At 35.6% G+C, this 24,566-nt stretch overlaps 1 protein-coding gene across 1 annotated transcript in view; it reads right to left on the reverse strand.

Moving 5' to 3' along the window:
- LOC145270141 (uncharacterized) overlaps positions 1–24,566 on the reverse strand; it is a 52,401-nt gene that overhangs the window by 4,813 nt on the left and 23,022 nt on the right. Inside the window, exon 3 of the mRNA XM_080125751.1 lies at positions 13,789–14,011. Coding sequence (XP_079981877.1) covers positions 13,789–14,011 — 223 coding nt within the window. The remainder of the gene's footprint in view (positions 1–13,788; positions 14,012–24,566) is intronic.

The raw sequence follows: 24,566 nt of genomic DNA on the forward strand, positions 1-24,566 counted from the left end.
ATTTACTGCATTACAACCTTATATATATATATATATATATATATATATATATATTTAACATTACATTATAAATTGCTCATTCCATGTCAAATCGACAAATTTGGGGGGGGCACAAACAATGTCCAACACAGATTTTTTTCAAATTTGCTACGCTCTATGGTCTCCATGAAAGGAATTGAATGGCACTTGTAAAATATTTCAAGGTCAAGGGGTTCCTGAGATATGACCTTGACCTTTTACAAAAATATGAATTTCATACTTCCTCATCCACCATGATTGTCGCCTTTACCTACTCAGCCTCGGAAGTGTCTCACCATCCTTCTGCTGCACGTCACTTTCCATCATCTTACTTTCAACTGGCTTGATGTTGAGAACAAGTCCTCGTCCCTCCTCCATCGCAATGTTGTTGCTCATATTACTTCCAATCATTTGTTCTCTGCTCCACCCATGTGTCATACATCATGCACCTGGGAGCTTCACCCATACTTCATCCATACTTCACCCATACTTCATCCATACTTCATCCATACCTCACCCATACTTCATGCATACTTCATCCATACTTCATCTATACTTCATCCATACTTCATCCATACTTCACCCATACTTCATCTATACTTCATCCATACTTCACTCATACTTCATCCATACTTCACCCATACTTCATCCATAAATCACCCATACTTCATCCACACTTCATCCATACTTCAACCATACTTCATGCATACTTAACCCATACTTCATGCATACTTCACCCATGCTTCATGCATACTTCATGCATACTTCACCCATACTTCATCCATACTTCCCCCATACTTCACCCATACTTCATCTATACTTCACCCATACTTCATCCATACTTCACCCATACTTCACCCATACTTCAAGCATACTTCATCCATACTTCACCCATACTTCATCCATACTTCACCCATACTTCATCCATACTTCACCCATACTTCATCCATACTTCACCCATACTTCAAGCATACTTCATCCATACTTCACCCATACTTCATCCATACTTCACCCATACTTCATCCATTCTTCACCCATACTTCATCCATACTTCACCCATACTTCATCCATACTTCACCCATACTTCATCCATACTTCACCCATACTTCATCCATACTTCACCCATACTTCATCCATACTTCACCCATACTTCATCCATACTTCAACCCAGAGTTGTATAGTCCCAGTTGTCTCTGCTTCTCTGCTTGCCGACTAAACTCTGGGATGTCTCCAGGAGTATATGAATATCGACAGGTGTGGAACTGTTTCTAGCACTTGTCCTTAACTAGGTAACATATTGTACCAGTAGACAGCTTGCTCTCTTGAGATGCTCACTCTCTCTGGCACTGCCATTATAGTCCATAGGGAAAAGTGTCCAGGTCTGCAATCGATCATTGTCATATAAAGCCTTCCTCCCCACCTCTGTAATGAGTGACATCAACTGCCAGTCCTTTCTAGGTCCCCATTACACCTAGTTCTCCTGCTTCATACAGCAGGGTCAATTAACCAAAACCACATATCCTGACTACTTGCTTCACTTGTTCCTTGTGGACAATTGGGTTGACTTTTCTCACAGAAACCCCATCCTCTATATCCTCATATCATGAATATTGTGCAACTGTCACACTCCAGAAATATCCAGATTAGAGACTGCAGCGACATCCTCATTTTTTTGGCATGAGCCAGCTCTTTTTCACTCTTGTAAGAACATCATCTTTGTTCTTCTCAGAGGACACCATGGTTACACACTGATTCAGGAAGAACTTTTCTAGCCTTCACTTCACTAGCATCTCCTCTGCTTCTTTCGTCCTTATCCTTTTATCATTGGCAATTACCGATTTTAGCCACACATAGTGGGAGAGTGTGTTTTCACACAGATGTCACATAGTCCTCATTTCAAGGCCAGATTCCTTTCTTTCGTAACTGCGTCCAATTCTGATGTGGCTAGCATAATCCATCTTTCTTAGCCACATCCTCCACAACCACTCCACCTACTTTCAAGATGACATTTGTTGCAATGCTGTTTGCATAACAACACACAAATCCATCCAGTGTTTGCAGCACGTCCAATGTTCCCTGAACTGGGTCTTGCCTTTTCACTCCTTACAGGACATCTTTGATCAAGGCAGCCATTCTTCCTCCCACTTTATCATCCTAGCCTCTTCCTTCAGCATGCCTCTTGATATAACTTAATGCCGTTCTAAGCCTGCAACAGTTTAATGATATTGAAAAAGCTTGTTATGCTTTTCCATCATTTGTGGGACCTCTTTCCCTCTGAAATTCCAGGTCACTTGATGCACGTTGTCTCAGCTTTAGCCCTGAGGCTGCTACCCTGTCCAATTTTTCCAGTGCTTTGATGACCAAACTGAAGTCCTTTAATGAGCCACCATATCATTTGCAGTCACCAGAGTTTAATTTACAAGGATATCATCAATGTATAGGCTTACGGCACAATCGCCTTTCCCTATTCTCTCCAGAAGCTTCCTCAGAATGGTTGACATGATCTTTAAGTTTAGTCTGAATTCTACTTTCATAAAGCAGTAGGTTTTGCTTTTATATCTGACCAACTGGTACTTCTGAATGTCTTGGCAATGCAGCGTTACAAATAGGCAGATTTTAAATCATCTAATGTAGATGCACTGCTCATTTGATTTCATTCTTTAATGGTCTCACTGCATCTACAGCATCACCTCCAGTATGCCACTCAATGTGTTAGTTCAAATCTAAAAAATTCAGAACTGGTCTGACCTTCCATTTTGTCGGTTGCAAAATGGCTATTAACAACAAGATGCCTGATTTAACATCATCTGTCCATGGCAAGAGTATACCCTCTTCAATCCACCTGCCCACTTCTCGTTCAAAACCCTTTCTCACTCCTCCTTTGAGTGAATTCTCATAGCATGCCACCCTGTTTGTTAGCATCGGCAGTTTATTCTTCCACGCTCATTGTTTCCTGTTGAATTCCACTTATAAATCTGGATCACTAGTCAATATCCTTCTCTTGTCTCCATCCTTAAGGCTAGAGTCCTTCAGGGGTCAATCCTGGGCCCAACTCTTAATGATCTCGCAAAACATACTTAAATCATTCGTTGACATCTATGCTGATGACATGACCATCTATGACAACACATCAAAAGCCGTAAATGACAAAATTCTCTCTGACTCTCTCCTCTGATCTTGAGTGCATGGTAGAATGGGGGAAAGAGGTGGTTGGTTACTTTTAATGCATCTAAAACCAAGCTCCTATCTTTACATCATCAACACTCTGATCCCCATCGGCTATTAATTGAAATGGATGACTCTCATCTTGGGGAGGCTCCATGTTTTGACAAGCTTCTGGGTTTGACCTTTACTCCTGATCTGAAATGGAACACGTACATCAGGTCGCTGGGAAATGAGAAGAGACATTGCGAGCCTATCTTTGTTTTATCATTATTTCTATGGTAAGTGCTCGTCTGAGCTCCATCTCTGGTCCCCCCTCGCCAATCTTTCACGAAAAACACCAGTCTAGCTGAAACCACTGTCAGTAATTTCCCCACTCTTTATCTGTGCCTAAATCAAAATGTAGATTCCATGAACAAAGCTTCTTTCTTAGATGTGCATGCTCGTGGAACTCTCTTCTGTTTACCTATTTCCCACCTGACTACAACTTGGATGTCTTCAAGTCCAACATAAACAAATTCCTGATGAATCGGCCCCTTAAGTAAGATACTTTATCAAATTTCTAATTCTAACGATTACTACGATACTATCCCATTGATTACTGTACACTCAATAACCCTTATCCCCGAGTGGTTTCGAGGGCTTGATAAGTGGTGACCTCCATGTAAAAAAAAAAAATTACAGGCACCATCTTTAATTCTTTTCCTTTCTCTCCCAACTCTCAATGCACACACGCAAGGAGGCTAAAGCAGTAAGCCTTCTCTGTTTTTCCCACAGCCCACTCTCTCTTTAGACAACAAGTAGTTTTCAAGTGAATGAATAAACCTTAGTAGAAAGCCGTATTCTTAGCAAGAGAATGAAGTTACAATAGCAAGAATAGATTAATTATGATTTTAAAATAAATGAATACTGAGGTACGTTCAAAATAACCATGGCTTATATAGATTAAGTTTATAAAAAGAGACTTATCTGATAGTAATTATTTAATAGTGTGTGTTAAAATTTTTATTGTTTTTGAAAGATAAAAAATTGTTTTTTGTTTTTTTATTACATTTTCACCTCAAACAAGACACATTGCCACTTTGATGTAGGGGGCTACTATCAGGGACATAAGCTACAGGGGTACTATGTGGGGAGTTAGGCAGCAAGATGTCGGTTCACGTTACACTTGAACTTCTGCATGTCCATACAGTTGGGGAAGCAGAAACCTGGAAAAGAATTCCAAAGTCTAGCAGTTCTGGGGAATGAAACTACTGGAGTAGAAGGCTCTCTTACATCTAGGGATATCTACTGTGAAGGGGTGGGACTTTGCTGCTTGTCAGGGTTTGTTGGGGGTATTTACATTGAGGGGGTACAAGTACTTATAGATCTTCGGTGCATTTCGTCGATGCGACAGAGGCTGAAGCTTAGATGACAGTTCAGGATCTTTCGAACCTTGTCTATGAGAGCGAACAGGTGAATAAATAAATTGAAACATCTCTTGAAAAATTTAAATTAGTTTTCTGGAATTATTTATAAGCAAAGTAAATTAACGTCTTAAGATAATAATAGATGTAACTACTTTTTAATAAAATTTTTTCAGTACGAATTACCTACTGTCATTTTTTATTCTCTGAAAAATAGTGGGTAGTGAGTGAGGTGCAAATCTTTTTCATTTATTGCAATACTGTCCATCCATATTTCTTTAAAAAAATCGTTAGTAGAAATTATCAATCTTAATTTTTTCTACATCTTTTTGTTTCAATATTATATAAATAAAATCTTATGTTGAAGTTAACACATTTATGCCATTTCTGCTAGATGAGTATTTTTTGTAAAAGATAGAGAATTGCATCAGCAGTGAGATATCTAATGGACTGGTAGAAAGATCCCACTATTTTTCCAGTAAGCTAACAAGAGATTTGATGTCCGTGTTTCATTTCAGATCAGGAGTAAAGGTCAAGCTCAGAATCTTATCAAAACATGGAGCCTCTCCAAGATGAGAATCATTCATTTAAATTTATGCCTGATGGGGATCAGAACATTGATGATATAAAGACAAAAGCTTGATTTTAGATGCATTAAAAATAACCAGTCACCTCTTTTCCCATTGTATCACATGCTCATGATCAGAGGAGAGAGAAGCAGAGAGAACTTAATCATTTACAGCCTTTGATGTGTTGCTATAGATGGTAAAATGTCTATGAATGATTTTAGAATGCGATTTGAGAGATCATTGATGTAGATCAGGAAGAAAGTTGGGCCCAGAATGGACCCTTGAGGGACTCCAGCATAAATACTGTGAGCTTCAACCATTACTCTTATGACTATAATGACTATTTTGTAATATTTAAGAAACATTTGAAAACAAAAATTTAATTAGTGTTTTTCATAAAAATGCAAAAAATGAATTCATCCGTTTTTTTACTTGAAGAATAACTTTAATAAAAAGGTTTTGTTGACATAAAGTATTACATTTTTAACAAGATTTGAAAGATAATCAATTCATTATATTCTATAATCATTAATTTTCTTACTCGTGTTCACCTCAGACAAGAATTAACCATTATTTTGGACATAAGGGGCTATTATGTGGGACTATGTTTACATCGGATTATTTAAGGAAATGAGCAAGATCTCAGTTTACATTGCATTTAAACTTTTGAATGTCAGTAAAGTCAGGGAAACAGTAAGCGAGGAGGCAATTCCAAATCTAGCCGAGGAAAGAAATTATTAAAGTAGAAATCTTTTCAGCATCTCTAAACCTCTACAGTGAAGGAGTGGGAGTTTGCTGCTAAATGGGTTTGTCAGGGAAAATATGTTGAAGGTTCATGCAATGAGTTCATTAGAGTACATTCCATTAACGTGTTTGCAAAACAGAAACAGGGGCACAACATTGGCCACAAGACATGAGTTGGAGCTTGGTTGATAGTGTGGCATGTTTTAGATCAGAGATTCTTGTTTGGGATCTTGTCGAAGATGGAGAGACTAGTTGTGGATATGGTAGCTTCATTGAGTCAAACTTTGTCACACATTCAAACTTTGTCACACATTCCGCCATCAAAGTTTTGTGTTGCTTGCCGTTGTGTGGCAGAAAGACTGTTTCCCATATCTCTGGCCTTACATAGCAATCCCAGTTAACAATGTGCATCACCTTGCCTACAGGTGCCTGCATCTTGAACTTCTTCTTTGTTGGAGAGTGTGAGTAATGCAATTCTACCGACTGTCATTTGGACTCTGACTTGTAGTGATAACACCACATCCTGTCACAAGTGATAATGTCGTCCAAGATTTGTCATATTTGGCTTCATATTATTCAACCAGTCCTAACTTGGTGGTTCTTTAGATCTTATGTGAGCATTCACGAACCCTTGTTAGCACACACTTTGCTGTATCCTAGGGATGGCAACATCGTTTTCAGTGCACTCACACCCACATTTTATTCTATACCCATTTAATTTACAATTATCCATCAATTAGCGTAGATGAGTTGGTCGAGGTGCACAGTATTTTCCGAGGAGGTAGCTGTTCGTGAAACAAAGCAAGATGGTATTTATTTGCTCCCCCACTGAGCAAATTAGGCACAAGGCCGTTTTTAATGTGAGGTAAAAACCAGCTCCCCTAAAAGTAGGCAAAAAGGGGGCACTCTGGTTACCAAAAATAATAATTGTCCCAGTATAGAGGGTTTCCCCTCCATTGACTGATACAAATTATCTTATTTATATATTTTATTTTCGGTAAAAGTACATACATATTTTCACAAAAATTGAAATTTTATAAAAAACATACAACAATTACAAAAAACAAAATTAGGCACAAGGCCCTATAAGAAATTGGGAGGGGGAGGGTACAGGGTCTTTGTGACTATTTGACATTATTGAAAATGCAGACTTTGGAGTCTTACTCTTGACTGGCAACATCTACCAAAATACCTCATTCACTCTGTGGATCCTAATCTAACTAATAACCCCAGCGTTCAGTGTAAAAATAACATATTTACAATTTGCAACAAAAAACTTGTCTGTGTGTTGTGTGTGCATTTTTTTTTTTTTTTTTTTTTTTTTTTTTAAAACAAAAACAAAATAGTGTGTGTGAGTGCATTTGTTAAAAGTCCAAAAAAGTTCAAATTCATTAAAATTATGTACAGTTTGTAATCAATTTGTAAAAGCACGTGGAGTGGGGCAAGCTAGTCAAAAGAGTTCAATTTAAACATAAAAAATAAAGCCTACTTGGTTTGTTAGTATTGACCCCCCTTACTAATCTAACGTCTAGACCCCCCACTGTTTTCCGGGAAACCGAAAACAAGCAGGGTGATCCCTATATGGGGTTGGGGTGAAGCCTTAATAGGAGAAAAGAAAAACAACGGGAGGAGGGGTTGATTGGTGACCTCTGAGTACTGGGGGAAAGACCAGGATTACATCCAAAACAAAAAGCAGGTAACGGGGGAGCGGGTGGACTCAGAGGTTCTCTAGCACCGAAAATAATAACAGGGGCGGGATCTCGTTTATACCACCAGTCAAGAGTCTCTTTACTTGATTATGCTAAACTAAGCGGGATGGGTTCCGAAGGACCCAGCACCGCCCGTGCCATGCTTAAGGAGGGAACACGTATTGGAACTTGGCTCCTCGACGGATGCACAGACTAGTGTTGTGCACCCACCTCTTATTAAACTCCGCTCGAGGCAACCTCCTCCAATCGCATCTGATCTTTACTTTAAGCAGATGTTTAAAGTAAACGATCAGATCCCGATCCGGAACAGATATCCCTTCGCGGACCAACTTGAGGCGCATACAAATTATCTTAAGTGCAGCATCTGCAGAACAGATACTACACTTTGAGATATTAAATCTTTTATTCATGTTAAAAAAATCCAGTAAAATTAACGGTGAACAAAAAACTTAGGCACATGGCCAACTCAAAAGGGGGGATTTTGGGGGTCGTTGGTCATCCTTGTCGCTCCAGAACTAAACAAAGTCAAAAGTTTCTCCCAGCTAGTATCTTCTTTCACCATAATACTGCATTCACCCTTTCATCTTGGGGGACGTCCTAGTAACTCCCAATTTTTAAAACATTTTTTATTGACGTGTAAAAACAAAAAAGATAACAATAAAATGGTAACAATAATTCATTTGTGTCGAGGGAGGGGGAAGAAAAAACAAAAGGTGATTAGTAGGACCCTCCCAACCCCGTCTAGTTGATAGACTGCCCGTTCCACTAGGTTTGTAAAAGGAACCTCGCTTCTGCGGGTCAGTCTCTAGGTGGGGATGCCCTCTAGATGGGGGTGAATGGAGAAAAGAAAATTTTGTGGGTAAGGGATGGAGGTTAGTTTGTATTTCTTTTTCTCCAAGATGGGTAAAATTTAGAGGAAGGGGTGAAAAACAAAAATTGCAGGTAAGAGGGGATGGGGATCTTGGAGGCTTCCTAATCGGGGAGGGATGGAACACACACTCAGCTAGCTGAGAGACTACTTGTTTAATTTAACTTTACAGAACTGCGCGTTCCACACCTAGGCGGGGAACACGTATTCGAATTTGGCTCCTCTTCGTACACACAGACTTGCCACATGTATCCATCTTCTGTCAAATGCCGCGCGATGCAGCCTTCTTCTATCACATCTGATCTTCACCCGTAGTTGGTGTTTAAAGAACGCGATCAGATCTTGATCAGAAAAAGACAACACCCCCCGGCAACCTTGCAGACGCGACGTCCAAATCACCATTCTCGCCACGGCCAGAATCGTAACGTAGACCATTTGTCTTTCCCGGTCCCACGGCGGCCTCACGTTGTCCACAACATTGGATACAGTAATTGGGCGAGGATGCTCAGGATCGATGCGAGCCGTCACCCCACTGACATACGACCAGTACTGGCGGAGTTCGCGGCAATCAAAGAAAGCGTGATCCGTAGTTTCCACAGCCGTTGTCCCACAACGGGGACAATCGGGCGACTCCAGAAACCCAGAACTGCATTGTATGTTGTTGAGTGGAAGTGCATTTCGGGCCAATCGCCAGGTCAGAGAGAACTCCGAATTGTTCAGATGACTCGAACCTGGCGCCCAGCTCCACGCGGAGCGGATCTCACTCTGCTGCCACCCCAAACGCGCGCATAGCGGGTCGTCAGCGGCCTCCCTCACTAGATCCCTGTGGAGTTCCCTACGGGTAGCAGTCACAAGGTCACTGGACCTTGGTAGTCGTTTTAGCGCGGCTCGGCACTCTTTCATGTAGGCAGATTCTCCCCGCGGCCTGCGACGGCTCTCGATGGAAGGGTCGAGAACGAGGTCGGGGAAGGCGGCAGTAACCACGGGGTGCCACGGTTGGTCCTCCTGCATATAGTTGCTCAGGAAGGCCAGTCTCTCAGCATCTCGATGACACTTCAAGTCCGGCATTCCCAAGCCTCCCTCACACGGACGTTGAATACAGACCTGTCTGCTCACCCAGTGTCTTCCTCTGTCCCAAAGGAGCGAGGACAAGAGTTCGACGAGAGCTTTTAGGTGTTGTGCAGGCAGGGGAAGTACGGCCAGTCGGTAAAGGATGAGAGGAAAGACGTAAGTGGCGCACGCCTCAGCTCTACCCTTTAAGGAAAGTTTCCTAGGAAGCCACGAACTGACTGCAGCCTCCACCTTTGACCGTACCTCCAACCAATTCTTGTCAAGCTGGAGACCCGGTCCGAACCACACGCCGAGGATCCGGACCGGGCCATCTGTCCAGCTGAAGGGCGCAGGGAGGTTTGCGTTGCCACTCCATGCGCCCAACCGCAGTCCTACCGACTTGTTGCGGTTTATCTTGGCCCCTGTAATTCTTTCGTACTGTGTGAGTGCCTCCGACACGACCTCAATGTCTCTGGAGCCCGACACGAAGATCGTGACATCATCGGCGAACGCGGATACCTTGGCAGCTGAGCCGCCAGGCAGAGCCATTCCGCGCAGGGCCGAATTTGCCTCCCCATGTCTCAGCTTGCGGAGAAGAGGCTCCAAAGCCAGGACATAAAGCAGGGGCGACAGCGGACAACCCTGACGAACCGACCGAGAGATAACAAAGGGTTTCGAGCGCTTTCCGTTCACTTGCACGACAGCCATGGGCTGCCGATACATTATGGAGATCCACTTGCAAAAGTCCGGTTTAAAACCGGCGGCCTCTAAGACAGATGCCAGGAAACGATGGTCGACCCTATCGAAAGCTTTGGACTGATCTAAGTTTATCAGCGCGGCTTCTGTGTCGTCATCTATTCCCCCCTCTAGGATCATGCGGATCAGGTGCAAGTTGTTCTGAATCGATCTCCCCTTCACAGCGTAGTTCTGTTCTGGTTCAACCAACTCGTCGATAACAACCTGCAGCCGATTCGACAGGACCTTGGCCAAAATCTTCAACTCTGTGTTTAGCAGAGTTATGGGCCTGTAGTCATCTAACTCTTCCCCTCCATGCCCGTCACCTTTCTTCAGCAATGTGATCACTCCCTTGGTCACCTGCCCTGGGATGGATCCCTGAGCAAACCAATGGTTGAACATATCCGTCAGAAGAGGCAGAAACATGGGCGACAGCCTCAAGTACAGTTCGTATGGCAGACCATCAAGTCCTGGCGATCTGTCACAGCTGACCTGCTTCAGCGCAGTAAAGACCTCCTGCTCCGTCACCCGGCCCTCGCAACCAGCCGCTCTAGCCGCCTCGAGGCGGGGAGAGTCGGCCAAATAGTCGCTAAACTCAAGGACCGGAAGATCGGGCTGCTGCGTAAAACGCTCCTCGAAATGTTCTCGAAACCCCTCGCAGATCTCCCGAGTCGATTCCAGGGTGCGTCCATTCGGATGTTTGATTTTTGCAATATATTTGTCCGAGCCACGCCTAGAAACCTCATGGCGCACGTCTGCATCAGAATTGACTGCTTCGTTGCCTATCTTTCTAAGCCTAGCTCTAACTACTTGGCCTTCGTAACGCTCGCTAGTCTCGCGTAGAAGGTCCTGCTTAGCTAGTTCCTGACTAACCCTATCACCCTCCCCGGTAGCCTGGGCTAGTTTCTGCTCTAGCTTCTTCTTCGTCTTGGCCTTATCTAGTGCGAGGCGCTGGGCATACTTGACGGAGAAGCTTCTGATCTTGGCTTTGAGACCTAACCACCACTTACTCCCGGTAACCGCCCCCACTAGTGCCTTTTTAATCAATTCTCTTAACTGATCTTGGAAGTCTTGTCTCTCCAGAAGGGAGGTGTTTAACTTCCAGTACCCCGCTAACTTAGGCCTATTTCCTAGCTTCAGCCGGGCCATAACTAATTTATGGTCCGTCTGGCCTAGCCAAGTGAACGTGGGACAAGATAAGAAGTCTACTTCGCCTCTCCTAACTAACATCCTGTCCAAATAAGTATTTGGATAGGAGGAAACACTATTGGTCCACGTCCACATCTCCCGCCCTGGATGCTCGACCCGAAACCTGTCGACCAGACCGCATCTAGCCATCAGATCAGCCAGGCTGGACTCGCACCTCTCCGATCCTCTAGCTCCGCCTCCTACCTTATCTATGTCGGGGTCTAAGATGGAATTCCAATCCCCCATTAGCACTACCCGCTTCCGACAATCTACAAACGCGTCAAGCTGACTGAAGAATGAGACCCTCTCACGAGCGGTGCTGGGCGCATGAACCGCAATCACCCGAAACACAGAATCTTTTACGGCAACATCGGCCACAACCAGCCTACCCACTGCATCTCTATGGACAACGTCGACCGTCGCCGACAGGGTACGTTTAACCAGCACGGAAACTCCCTTCCCCCGCGGGCTGCCATATGCTGAGAAAACCTCAAAGTCTCGGGCCAGCACCTGACAGTCCACAGAGGAAACGAAATGCGGCAGATACTACACTTTGATCCCGGCCCGAAGGCCACGAACAAAGCAAGATGTGAATACTATTGACATTGCTACTTCTATCGACAAGGACTACTGCAGATCTTCCGCTAATCAAACAAATTGTCAAGACACGAATTTATCTTCAAAATAAACGATTGATTAATCAGTTATTTAAAATTAATCTTATGTTGTCTATTTCTTCCCCGCCACCATACGCTTATTCAATATAACAATATGAAAATAAACAAATTTTTACTTGTGTACATTCAAAAATATTCTAATTAAAAGAAACATTTCCTGTTTTATTGCAACAAAATTAAATTAAATGTAATTATTGCACTTCCCATGATCCATACTTTTGTGTGCGTTTACAAATTCTTGTCGTCTTTTGTTTTTATAGAAATTTTAGTTTGAAAAAGTGGTGCTTATGCACTTATGTTACCGTGCTATTATTTGAAATAGAATTTTCAATTTTAATTCAAGTTTTACGATATCTTTTATTAAATTCTTAAGTGAAAGTACAGAATAATTACAAAACACCCTTTTTGTCCCATGTTAAGAATGGCTTTCTAAATAATAACAGTATTATATCAACACGGTAACTTAAGTACATGAGTACCAAAATTTTTTTCATTCGGTATTTTATGAGTTTAATTCATTAATTATTGTTGAAATCATTTCAGAAAACTGATAATAATTTTTCCAAAGATATTTTAAGTCAATTTATTCGAATGAAAATTCGAACAAAATTTTCTTTTTTCTTTTCCTTGTAATTTTTTTTAACACGTTTTAACAGATTTAGAGATTAGATTTAGAGCATGTTATCTTTCAAAAACTATAAAAATTTAGACGTGAACCAAAAAAAAAAAAAAAAAAATCATAAGTTTCATTTAAAAAGGATAATGGTTCATTTTCTTCGTCCATACATATATCTATAATATTACAAGTCTTCGTTTATATGCAAACATGTCAATATCAAAACCAAACGAAACATAATAATTTGGACTCGCCACTGTAGTAAAAAAAACAAAAACAAAACAGAACAGAAGTCCCAAAATCAAATGATTTCAACTAATACTTACTTTCAATCTGCTTTCAACAAAGAAATGATGAATTGCTAAAATGTTAATTAAAACGAGACGAGTTTGACGGATAGAGGTCGATATTTCAGATGAAAACCGGAAAAGCAAGTTCGCAGAAAATAAAAACAATTATTTTCATTTATTGTAATTTTAAGTCTTGTATTTTTATTATTTGTTTTTACCTAATTTAGTAAATAATAAAAAAGAAATATTTTTCATTTTAACAATGAAAAATATTTCTTTTTTTATTATTTAAATGTATTAATACTTTTTTTGGTACTCTTCTTGCAGAGTTTTTTGGCCCGGATCCTCGGAATATTTCGTCAATTAAGCCGAATGCTGTTTAACTGTTCAAACACTATATCGACATTTTTTTCTTGTTTTTTTTTTGTTGTTGTTGTTTTTGTATATATATATATATGTGATGAACTGAAAAGAATATCTGAGAAGGGAAAAGAAACCGTTGATATAGGTTTTATTAACGAACAAAGAATACACGTCTGTGATTAATGATGTAATGTCGGAAGGGCTTACTCCGACCAAGGGGGATAACCTGTTATTTTATTACCGCTAGGGGTCCTTGGAAAGGATAAAGCCAAAGGGCTAGGGGTCAAGGATAATTTAAAACTATAACATTTTCTCCTTCAAGAATTATTATGAAACGGGTGTATGAAGGGGATCACTAAGGGTTGTCTGTCCAGCAAAAATCCTTAAATTTACTTGGGAGTCTTTCGTACTGATTCGTAGGGATTAAGGTCCTTTGTATTAACTTCTTGGGAGGTGTTGGTTTTTTCAGGGGCGGGCAAAGGATTCTTCTCCTCCTCATCGGCCGCGCCTTTGTCAGTAGATAGTTCTTGAGAAGCCTCCGGGCTAGCAGAGTTGTTTTCATTATATAAATCTGTTTCATTCAAGGAGTTAGGAGCTATGTCTTGCACTGTAGTTTCTGCGCCAGAAGGAAGTCACACATGAGCATAGTTAGGGTTGATGTCTAAAAGAGTGTCTGGAGTAACAGGAGCTTACTAATTCTAGTGTGAATCTTCACATATATTCGGCCTGGTTTTGGACAAGAAGTAATCAAAGTCCTGAAGGAGGATTTACAGCTGTATTTGTCATGATAAGTTATATTAGTGGCAGGGCAGAGTAATTAACTAATTCAGTGGAGGGCATCAGGTAATGCGTCTTTCCAACAAAACCGCTTTATGATGCTAGAGTGTAACGTTACTTGAATGACGTACAATAAAGTGCCGTTCAGTGACCCAGCCTGTCCATTACCTTCAGGAAGGTATCTGCTTGTGTTAGGGTAGCAATACTTTTTCCATGTAAGACGTCTCTAATTTCACAAGAAAGGAAGTCAGCAGCCTAGTCAGTATGTATCATATCAGGCATCCCAAAAATTGAAAATAGTTGGTTTAGACAATGGATGATTGGTTTACTTGTCATGTCTTTACACAAAAAAACAAAGGGAAAGTGGGAATATTTATCAGTTATAGTAAGGAGGTATTTGTTTCCCTGTAAAAAAGTTGGTAATGAGCCTTTAAAATCGATGGGTTAATCAATGGAAAAGGTAGTATGGTCTTTACGGGTGTCCCTTTATTAGTACTGAGAAATTTGGACTTCAGATACTGGCAGGAGGAGCAGGAGTTGGTTATGCTTTTTATTTGGTTTAAAGAAAACGTGAGATTTCTCGTTTTGATAAAGTGGCAGAGCCGTGTAACACAAGGATGATATAATCGAATATGCAAATCACATAGGTTTTGCAAAGTGTGTGTGAGAGCTGAGATGTGAAAAAATGTGACAGCAGCTGCATTTTCCGTTCCCGGATGATAACCAATACTGAATTTGAACTGTAACAGTTCAATGCACCACTGACATTTTTTGTCATTTTAATTTTCGATAATGTTTGATTTTTTTTTTGGATTGTGAAAAGAATGCAACTGGTCGACCTTGTTGATTTAATGTAAAAGCTACATAGTAATTACTTGCGTCTCTACTTCAAATTCTTTACATTGGTCAACTGCTATAAAAGAAACGTTTTTTTAAGTCATTTTTCTAAGTTTGAAAAGAGTATGGAGATGGAGGTTGCAGTAAAGTGATTGAAATAATGTTCTTGACGGAAATTTATCCTCTAAATTCATGCGAAAGTAACTAGTCTGAAAAAAAAAATAAAATAAAAGAACGAAATAAAAAAAGTGGGGGTGGGGGGTAAAGAATAAAAAATAAAGGTCTTGTTTCAAAACGAAGAAGAGATTTTATTTACAATAAAATTAGTTGAAAATTTTTCCCTTTTGTGGACATTAAATTCAAAAACAAAAAACGCCAAGGTAACAGTATATAATAAAAAAAATAACACTGGTTCTTATAATGAAGATGTCGTATCCATGAACGAATACAATAATATGATTCAAAATAGTAGTTCCTAATCACACTCTCATATGTTATAAATTTCAGGAACGTACTCACAAATTGAAAGCCAGTCAGGCACGTGCCTTTTTCTTTTTTTTTCTCGATTTAAAGTCCTTTTAAAAAATTATACTGCTTCCAATTACGTGCAAACCATAGCCACGTAAATAGTCTTCCGAAGTATGCATCGTCGCGTGTCCGGGGTATTCTTGCTGGGCTTTCTTCTTTGAAGGAGGCTTGTCAAAATTCCATTTTCAGCGCCGGGCTATGAAACCACGTCCAATATTCTCGTTGCGGAATTTCAAAAGAGGACGAATTTCACGCTGGATTCGTGACGTGATCACGGAGCTAGCATTTCCCTTTTCTTCAAATTAAAGGGAGTTTTGTACAAACTCAAAATATACAAAACTAAGAATCAGAAGATACGAAATACAGAAAATCAAATATAAGAACCAGATAAAAATTAATAAATGTATAAACAGGGGGGATGCACTATTATTGGTACAAAAAAATTCCAACATTCTCCCCCAACAGGAAATGGCAGTCACCCTACAATTGGATGACACCTGTAAATATTATAATACAATTTTTTTCTTTATATATATACCACACAATGTATGGTCAGAAGAACTCCTGGAAACACATATCAGAACAAGGATTTAATTATGTTAAGTATTCTTTCAGTGATACCGTATGGTTTGATTTTCCTGAGGAAACCTTCATGCCATACCCTGCCAAAAGCCTTAAATATATTAAGAGCTACTGCTCTACCCTCCCCTGCTTTGTCCAGTGAATGGCATATACGTTCAGAGATTACAGTTGGGATATCTGCTGTTGAATGGACTTGCCTAAATCCATATTGTTGGTCAGTCACATGTTTAGCAGCTGTAAGGTGATGGACTAGAGCTTGGTTAATTATGGACTCAAATATTTTGGTGAAAATCAGCAGGAGGCTAAGGGGGCGACATTTTAATGGGTTAGTTCTTTTGCCAGAATTCTTAAAAATTGGTGCCACAGAAGCAGGTTTCCAGCAGTCAGGAAAGCAAGATTCATTAAAGCATTTGTTGTAAAGTTTGAAAAGAATTGTAGCCACCTCGGTGGAATATTTTTTTAATAGCACAGCTGGGATGAGATCGGGTTCACATGCTTTCGAGGTGTCTAGTGTTCCCAGCCAGCCTGAATGATCGGCCCATCATCGGCCCATTACATAACCGACGATCAGCCGACAAACACTGTAATGGGCCGATGATGGGCCGATCATTCAGGCTGGCTGGGTATGTTGCATGTTAAGTCTGAAGTCCATAAAGGCTTGGTTGTCTGATTTAAGTTTTGTTTCTCTAGTCAAACACACATGTGCATGTTTCGAATATAGACTCCAAGTGCATGTTTCGAATATAGACTCCAAGTCTGTCTGGGTCCTTACAGCAGAGTAAGAGATAATGTTAAAGTGGTTCGAGAGAATGGAGGAATATAGGGTAGTTTCACTTGTTTCCACCAAATCATATGCATAAAAATAAAAACATCCGGAAAACACTTTACAAAGAACTCAAAATGTATTGAAATGGAAATACATTTGTTTACGTGTTTAAGAAATATTAATTCAAATCGTTCCAATGTTAGTTTTTTCTTGCAGCGAGTGTTCATTAGGCTTAGCTAATGAGTGTCTGATGAAAATGATTTTATGATGAGATTGTAACACATGATTATTTCCTGAGGGGAAGAAAATAGTCATTAAACCATGTAAGCAGAATGTGCGTGTGTGTGTGTGTGTGTGTGTGTGTGTGTGTGTGTGTGTGTGTGTGTGTGTGTTCATCACATAAGAAAACAATAGTTGGAAATATAATTGATGAAAAGAAGAATTAATTCTCATTTGATGTGGTAACTTTCCATGATGAGAATTGTTGTCTCACTGTGCATGTGTGCGGATTGGTAAATTACGACATTGTGTGACTGCACATTCTTAGAAGAAGGAATATAATTATTGCAAGTTGATAGTAGTCCAAAAGAAGAGTGATGTCATCAATTTTTGAGTTGCGCGGCTGGTTGGGGTATGATGAATTGTGTAATTTCGAAAGAAATGAGCCAGCTGTGTTTGCAAGTTCGTCTCAATTTAGAATATACACAGGAGTTGAGCAAAAGGAGAATATCGGAGGTAATAATTCCTCACCATTCCTATGGTTCACAGCGATCTGTCATAGATCCATATAAGTCTGCAAGTAAGTCTACAGAGTCAAAGTCCAAGTGAATCTGTAATGGTTTATCGGCATTTTGTAGGAGTGCAATTTAGCTCCTTGTGCATGCATTAAAATGCAGCAGAATTACTTAAGACTCCAAGGTGTTTGTAATGGAGCTCATTTGAAATTGTCCATTATGGTTGACTCAAGTAGGGGGAGACGTTATTAAATTCTGCCCATGTGAAAAATAGTGGTATCTCTGATATGCTTGGTGTGGCCATGATTGATACCAAAGCATTTGTTTGTATTGTATTGCAAATTAAATGGGAGATTCAGCGTTAAACAGGTGTTGATAATCACCACTGTCAACGATGTAGGTAAAATCCTGTTTGTTGGTGAATTTTCCAACGTGCTCACTTTGGGGCCGTTAATATGTAGGAGGAGCGTTTGACTCTAATTGACTGCAGTCAGGATCAGATTCATAGGAAAACAGGGTTTTTTATTATTTGCAAAACTCAATCATTTTATTGAGACCAGTGTCGCTAGTTTGTAAGGAGATGTGCGGATACACATGTCATTGACTTACTGCCATTCAATTCATTAACAAACATGCAGGATGGGATCCCAGTTACAAAAGAAGACCCTCCCCCACACGCTTCTTAGTTGTTGACCCTTCTGTTTAATTCAAAAAATGATTTATTTAAAGTCATTTTAATTCATTTAAATTAGCCATTTGTTCGAAAAAAAAAATTACTTTGCAAAAAAACAAAAAAATTTTTTTTATAAAAATCCAATGTTGCATTAATTACAAAATTGTTTTATTAAAATTATATTTTATTCCGCAAACTTTTAAGTAAATGTTTTTACAATTATATATTGATACATTTTTATACAATAAATGTTTTTACAATAATATATTGATACATTTTTATACAATAAATGTTTTTACAATTATATATTGATACATTTTTATACAATAAATGTTTTTACAATTATATATTGATACATTTTTATACAATAAATGTTTTTACAATTATATATTGATACATTTTTATACAATAAATGTTTTTACAATTATATATTGATAAATTTTTATACAATAAATGTTTTTACAATTAATATTAATACATTTTTATACAATAAATGTTTTTACAATTATATATTGATACATTTTTATAAAATAAATGTTTTTACAATTAATATTGATACATTTTTATACAATAAATGTTTTTACAATTATATATTGATACATTTTTATACAATAAATGTTTTTACAATTATATATTGATACATTTTTATACAATAAATGTTTTTAGAATTATATATTGATACATTTTTATACAATAAATGTTTTTACAATTATATATTGATACATTTTTATACAATAAATGTTTTTACAATTATATATTGATACATTTTTATACAATAAATGTTTTTACAATTAATATTAATACATTTTTATACAATAAATGTTTTTACAATTATATATTGATACATTTTTATAAAATAAATGTTTTTACAATTAATATTGATACATTTTTATACAATAAATGTTTTTACAATTATATATTGATACATTTTTATACAATAAATGTTTTTACAATTATATATTGATACATTTTTATACAATAAATGTTTTTACAATTATATATTGATACATTTTTATACAATAAATGTTTTTACAATTAATATTAATACATTTTTATACAATAAATGTTTTTACAATTATATATTGATACATTTTTATAAAATAAATGTTTTTACAATTAATATTGATACATTTTTATACAATAAATGTTTTTACAATTATATATTGATACATTTTTATACAATAAATGTTTTTACAATTATATATTGATACATTTTTATACAATAAATGTTTTTAGAATTATATATTGATACATTTTTATACAATAAATGTTTTTACAATTATATATTGATACATTTTTATACAATAAATGTTTTTACAATTATATATTGATACATTTTTATACAATAAATGTTTTTACAATTAATATTAATACATTTTTATACAATAAATGTTTTTACAATTATATATTGATACATTTTTATAAAATAAATGTTTTTACAATTAATATTGATACATTTTTATACAATAAATGTTTTTACAATTATATATTGATACATTTTTATACAATAAATGTTTTTACAATTATATATTGATACATTTTTATACAATAAATGTTTTTACAATTAATATTGATACATTTTTATACAATAAATGTTTTTACAATTACAAATTGATACATTTTTATACAATAAATGTTTTTACAATTATATATTGATACATTTTTATACAATAAATGTTTTTACAATTATATATTGATACATTTTTATACAATAAATGTTTTTACAATTAATATTAATACATTTTTATACAATAAATGTTTTTACAATTATATATTGATACATTTTTATACAATAAATGTTTTTACAATCAATATTGATACATTTATATACAATAAATGTTTTTACAATTAATATTGATACATTTTTATACAATAAATGTTTTTACAATTATATATATATACATTTTTATACAATAAATGTTTTTACAATTATATATTGATACATTTTTATACAATAAATGTTTTTACAATTATATATTAATACATTTTTATACAATAAATGTTTTTAGAATTATATATTGATACATTTTTATACAATAAATGTTTTTACAATTATATATTGATACATGTTTATACAATAAATGTTTTTACAATCAATATTGATACATTTTTATACAATAAATGTTTTTACAATTAATATTGATACATTTTTATACAATAAATGCTTTTACAATTATATATATACATTTTTATAAAATGAATGTTTTTAGAATTATATATTGATACATTTTTATGCAATAAATGTTTTTACAATTATATATTAGCACATGTTTTATACAATAAATGTTTTTACAATTATATATTGATACATTTTTATAAATAAATGTTTTTACAATTATATATTGATACATTTTTATAAATAAATGTGTTTACAATTATATGTTGATACCTTTTTATACAATAAATGTTTTTACAATTATATATTGATACATTTTTCTACAATAAATGTTTTTACAATTATATATTGATACATTTTTATAAATAAATGTTTTTACAATTATATATTGATACATTTTTATGCAATAAATGTTTTTACAATTATATATTAGCACATGTTTTATACAATAAATGTTTTTACAATTATATATTGATACATTTTTATAAATAAATGTTTTTACAATTATATATTGATACATTTTTATAAATAAATGTGTTTACAATTATATGTTGATACCTTTTTATACAATAAATGTTTTTACAATTATATATTGATACATTTTTATACAATAAATGTTTTTACAATTATATATTGATACATTTTTATAAATAAATGTTTTTACAATTATATATTGATACATTTTTATAAATAAATGTGTTTACAATTATATGTTGATACCTTTTTATACAATAAATGTTTTTACAATTATATATTGATACATTTTTATACAATAAATGTTTTTACAATTATATATTGATACATTTTTATACAATAAATGTTTTTACAATTAATATTGATACATTTTATGCAATAAATGTTTTTACAATTATATATTAGCACATGTTTTATGCAATAAATGTTTTTACAATTATATATTGATACATTTTTATAAATAAATGTGTTTACAATTATATGTTGATACCTTTTTATACAATAAATGTTTTTACAATTATATATTGATACATTTTTATACAATAAATGTTTTTACAATTATATATTGATACATTTTTATACAATAAATGTTTTTACAATTAATATTGATACATTTTATGCAATAAATGTTTTTACAATTATATATTAGCACATGTTTTATGCAATAAATGTTTTTACAATTATATATTGATACATTTTTATAAATAAATGTTTTTCCAATTATATATTGATACATTTTTATAAATAAATGTTTTACAATTATATATTGATACATTTTTATACAATAAATGTTTTTACAATTATATATTGATACATTTTTATAAATAAATGTTTTTACAATTATATATTGATACATTTTTATAAATAAATGTGTTTACAATTATATATTGATACCTTTTTATACAATAAATGTTTTTACAATTATATATTGATACATTTTTATACAATAAATGTTTTTACAATTATATATTGATACATTTTTATACAATAAATGTTTTTACAATATATAATTAGTACATTTTTATAAATAAATGTTTTGGTTTTCAAATATTTTTCTGTTTGGAAAAAAATCTTGTTTATTACTGATTAACTGTGTTTATTTGACCAAGAAAAAATTGGAGTTATCGCCTCCTAACAATGGCCACCGTCCGCATACATTATTTTCTTTTTAATTTCATAAATTGATTTTTGTGTTCAGAGTAGTCAGTGTTCTGTTGTAGCGTAAGGGGGCATTTGCTAAAAACGGTACTTTCACCTAACAATTTATGGTGAAAAAGAACAAACAAACAAACAAATTTTCTTGAAAAAGCAAACTTTTGTTGGTAAGAAAAGTGCAAAATAATATGATGTGCGGGCATTATTGAACCGTACTGAATAATAAGGTTATTATTAAGAAAACTATTCTTAACATGGGGGAGAGAAGGGTGTTACTTAAACCACCAAAACAACGGATCGAAGCACAGAAATTAGGAACTCGTGATTTCTGGAAAATCTACAACAGTGTAGTAAATAATGGGTAATCAACAATTCCCCTACTATTCAACAATCATGAGGTTGTTTGCTCAGCAAATTCTTGAAAACTGATACCATAGCAGTTTTCCAGCAGTCAGGAAAGCAAGATTCATTAAGGCATTTGTTGTAAAGTTTGGAGAGAACTGGAGCTACTTCAGCGGAGCACAGCCTCCAACTCCACACTGGACCCAGCAAACCACTCCCTCCCTGACTTGGATTTGCAGACACACTAGATGATCTGAAAATCACCCCTTCTCAGGTGCATGCTATCATAAAATAATCCTGACACTTCAAAAGCATGTGGACCTGATCTCATCCCGGCTGTGCTCCGCTGAAGTAGCTCCAGTTCTCTCCAAACTTTACAACAAATGCCTTAATGAATCTTGCTTTCCTGACTGCTGGAAAACTGCTATGGTATCAGTTTTCAAGTATTCTGGCGAATTCTGGAAAAAAAAAATTCTGTCCTAGTAAATTATCGCCCCCATTAAGCCTCCTCCCACTTTTCACCAAAATATTTGAGTCCATAATTAACCATGCTCTAGTCCATCACCTTACAGATGCTAAAGTTCTGACCGACCAATAATATGGATTTAGGCAAGCCCGTTCCACAGCAGACATCCTAACTGTAATCTGTGAACGTATATACCAATCACTGGACAAAGCAGGGGGGGTAGATGATAGCTCTTGATATATGTAGACTACAATTTATAGTGGGTTGTCACTGCGAGGAGGTATGTGACACTTCTTCCTGGTGCACCATGGTGAGTCCTTAACTAAAGGTGGCAATCAATCGATTTAATTGAAAAATGCACAATTTCTCTGATTTCAATGACAATAAGAATATGGAAGGGTGAAACATTCGTTGATTATATTTACTCCTGTGCAATTATTGTCTGGTCTCTCTGCAAGTATGTATATATATATATATATATATATATATATATATATATATATATATATATATATATATATATATATATATGCAATTGCTCGATTCCAGCTAATTCTGGGTTCTCGCTTGATCATTAAAAAGTGTATGTGAACGAGTATATATATATATATATATATATATATATATATATATATATATATATATATATATATATATATATATATAAAATCTCTTCTTAATGTCTAATACATGTAGAAAAAGTGGTTCACTGGTTCATCCTTCGTAGAGACGTAATGTCCCTCAACAAATAGGTTGTTCCATAATCGTGTCTGGGGAGTCGGCTAATTTCAGTTAATGTTTGTAGATGAGATGTCTACCGCCTGCATAGCAGCAGTAACTATCTTAGTTGTATAAGACACATTACTTTTCGCATAGTAGAATGTAGAACTAGATAAAATATATAAAAAAAAATTAAAATCAAGGCATAGCAAATATATTGCGCCGTGGTTAGGTCGTCAGTATTGCATACTTCATGCTTGCGACGACCTGGGTTCGCGCCTATGTTGGAGATGCAGTACATTGAAACCCACTTTGGCTCTGGTGTTGTCCGTTGTTGATGCAATTGCTCGATTCCATCTAATTCTGCGTTCTAGCTTTATCATGAAAAAGTGTATGTGAACGGGCATATATATATATATATATATATATATATATATATATATATATATGATAGTAGTAGAAGAATATTTAAAAAAGATTAAGTTATAATTCATTAGTAAATATTTAAAGTATATTTAATTTAAGGTTATTTTTAAAGACACAAAATGAAATAATGTCTAAATTTATACTTATTATTTTTTGTTTTGATAAAAGTAATATTCTGCTAAAATGCCGAAGTTAAAGTTGAATGATGGAGCATTTTCTTGCGATATTTTTGGAAAAGGATTTTCACTGAAAGGATATCCAAATACACACAGAAGAGAAGCAACTTGTGAAATATGCAGTAAATCGTTTTTTAAGAAACGAAATTTAAATAAACATAAAAGAATACACACTAAGGAAAAACCATATTCTTGTAAAATACGTGGTAAATCTTTTTCAGAAAGTGGAAACTTAATTGTACATATCCGAAATTATACTAGAGAGGACCTAAAAAATGATCTAAAAACAACATGGTCTCTGAAAGAAATAAACATAGGATAGGAGCAACTGGCTTAATAAAAAAGAACTTCATAAATACTTAGAAGCAATCCCTGGAAGACCAAGCTGTAATGAAATAC

Source organism: Euprymna scolopes, chromosome 46 (genome assembly GCF_053919585.1).
Source record: "Euprymna scolopes isolate OS-2025 chromosome 46, ASM5391958v1, whole genome shotgun sequence".
Classification (NCBI taxonomy): Eukaryota; Metazoa; Mollusca; class Cephalopoda; order Sepiida; family Sepiolidae; genus Euprymna; species Euprymna scolopes.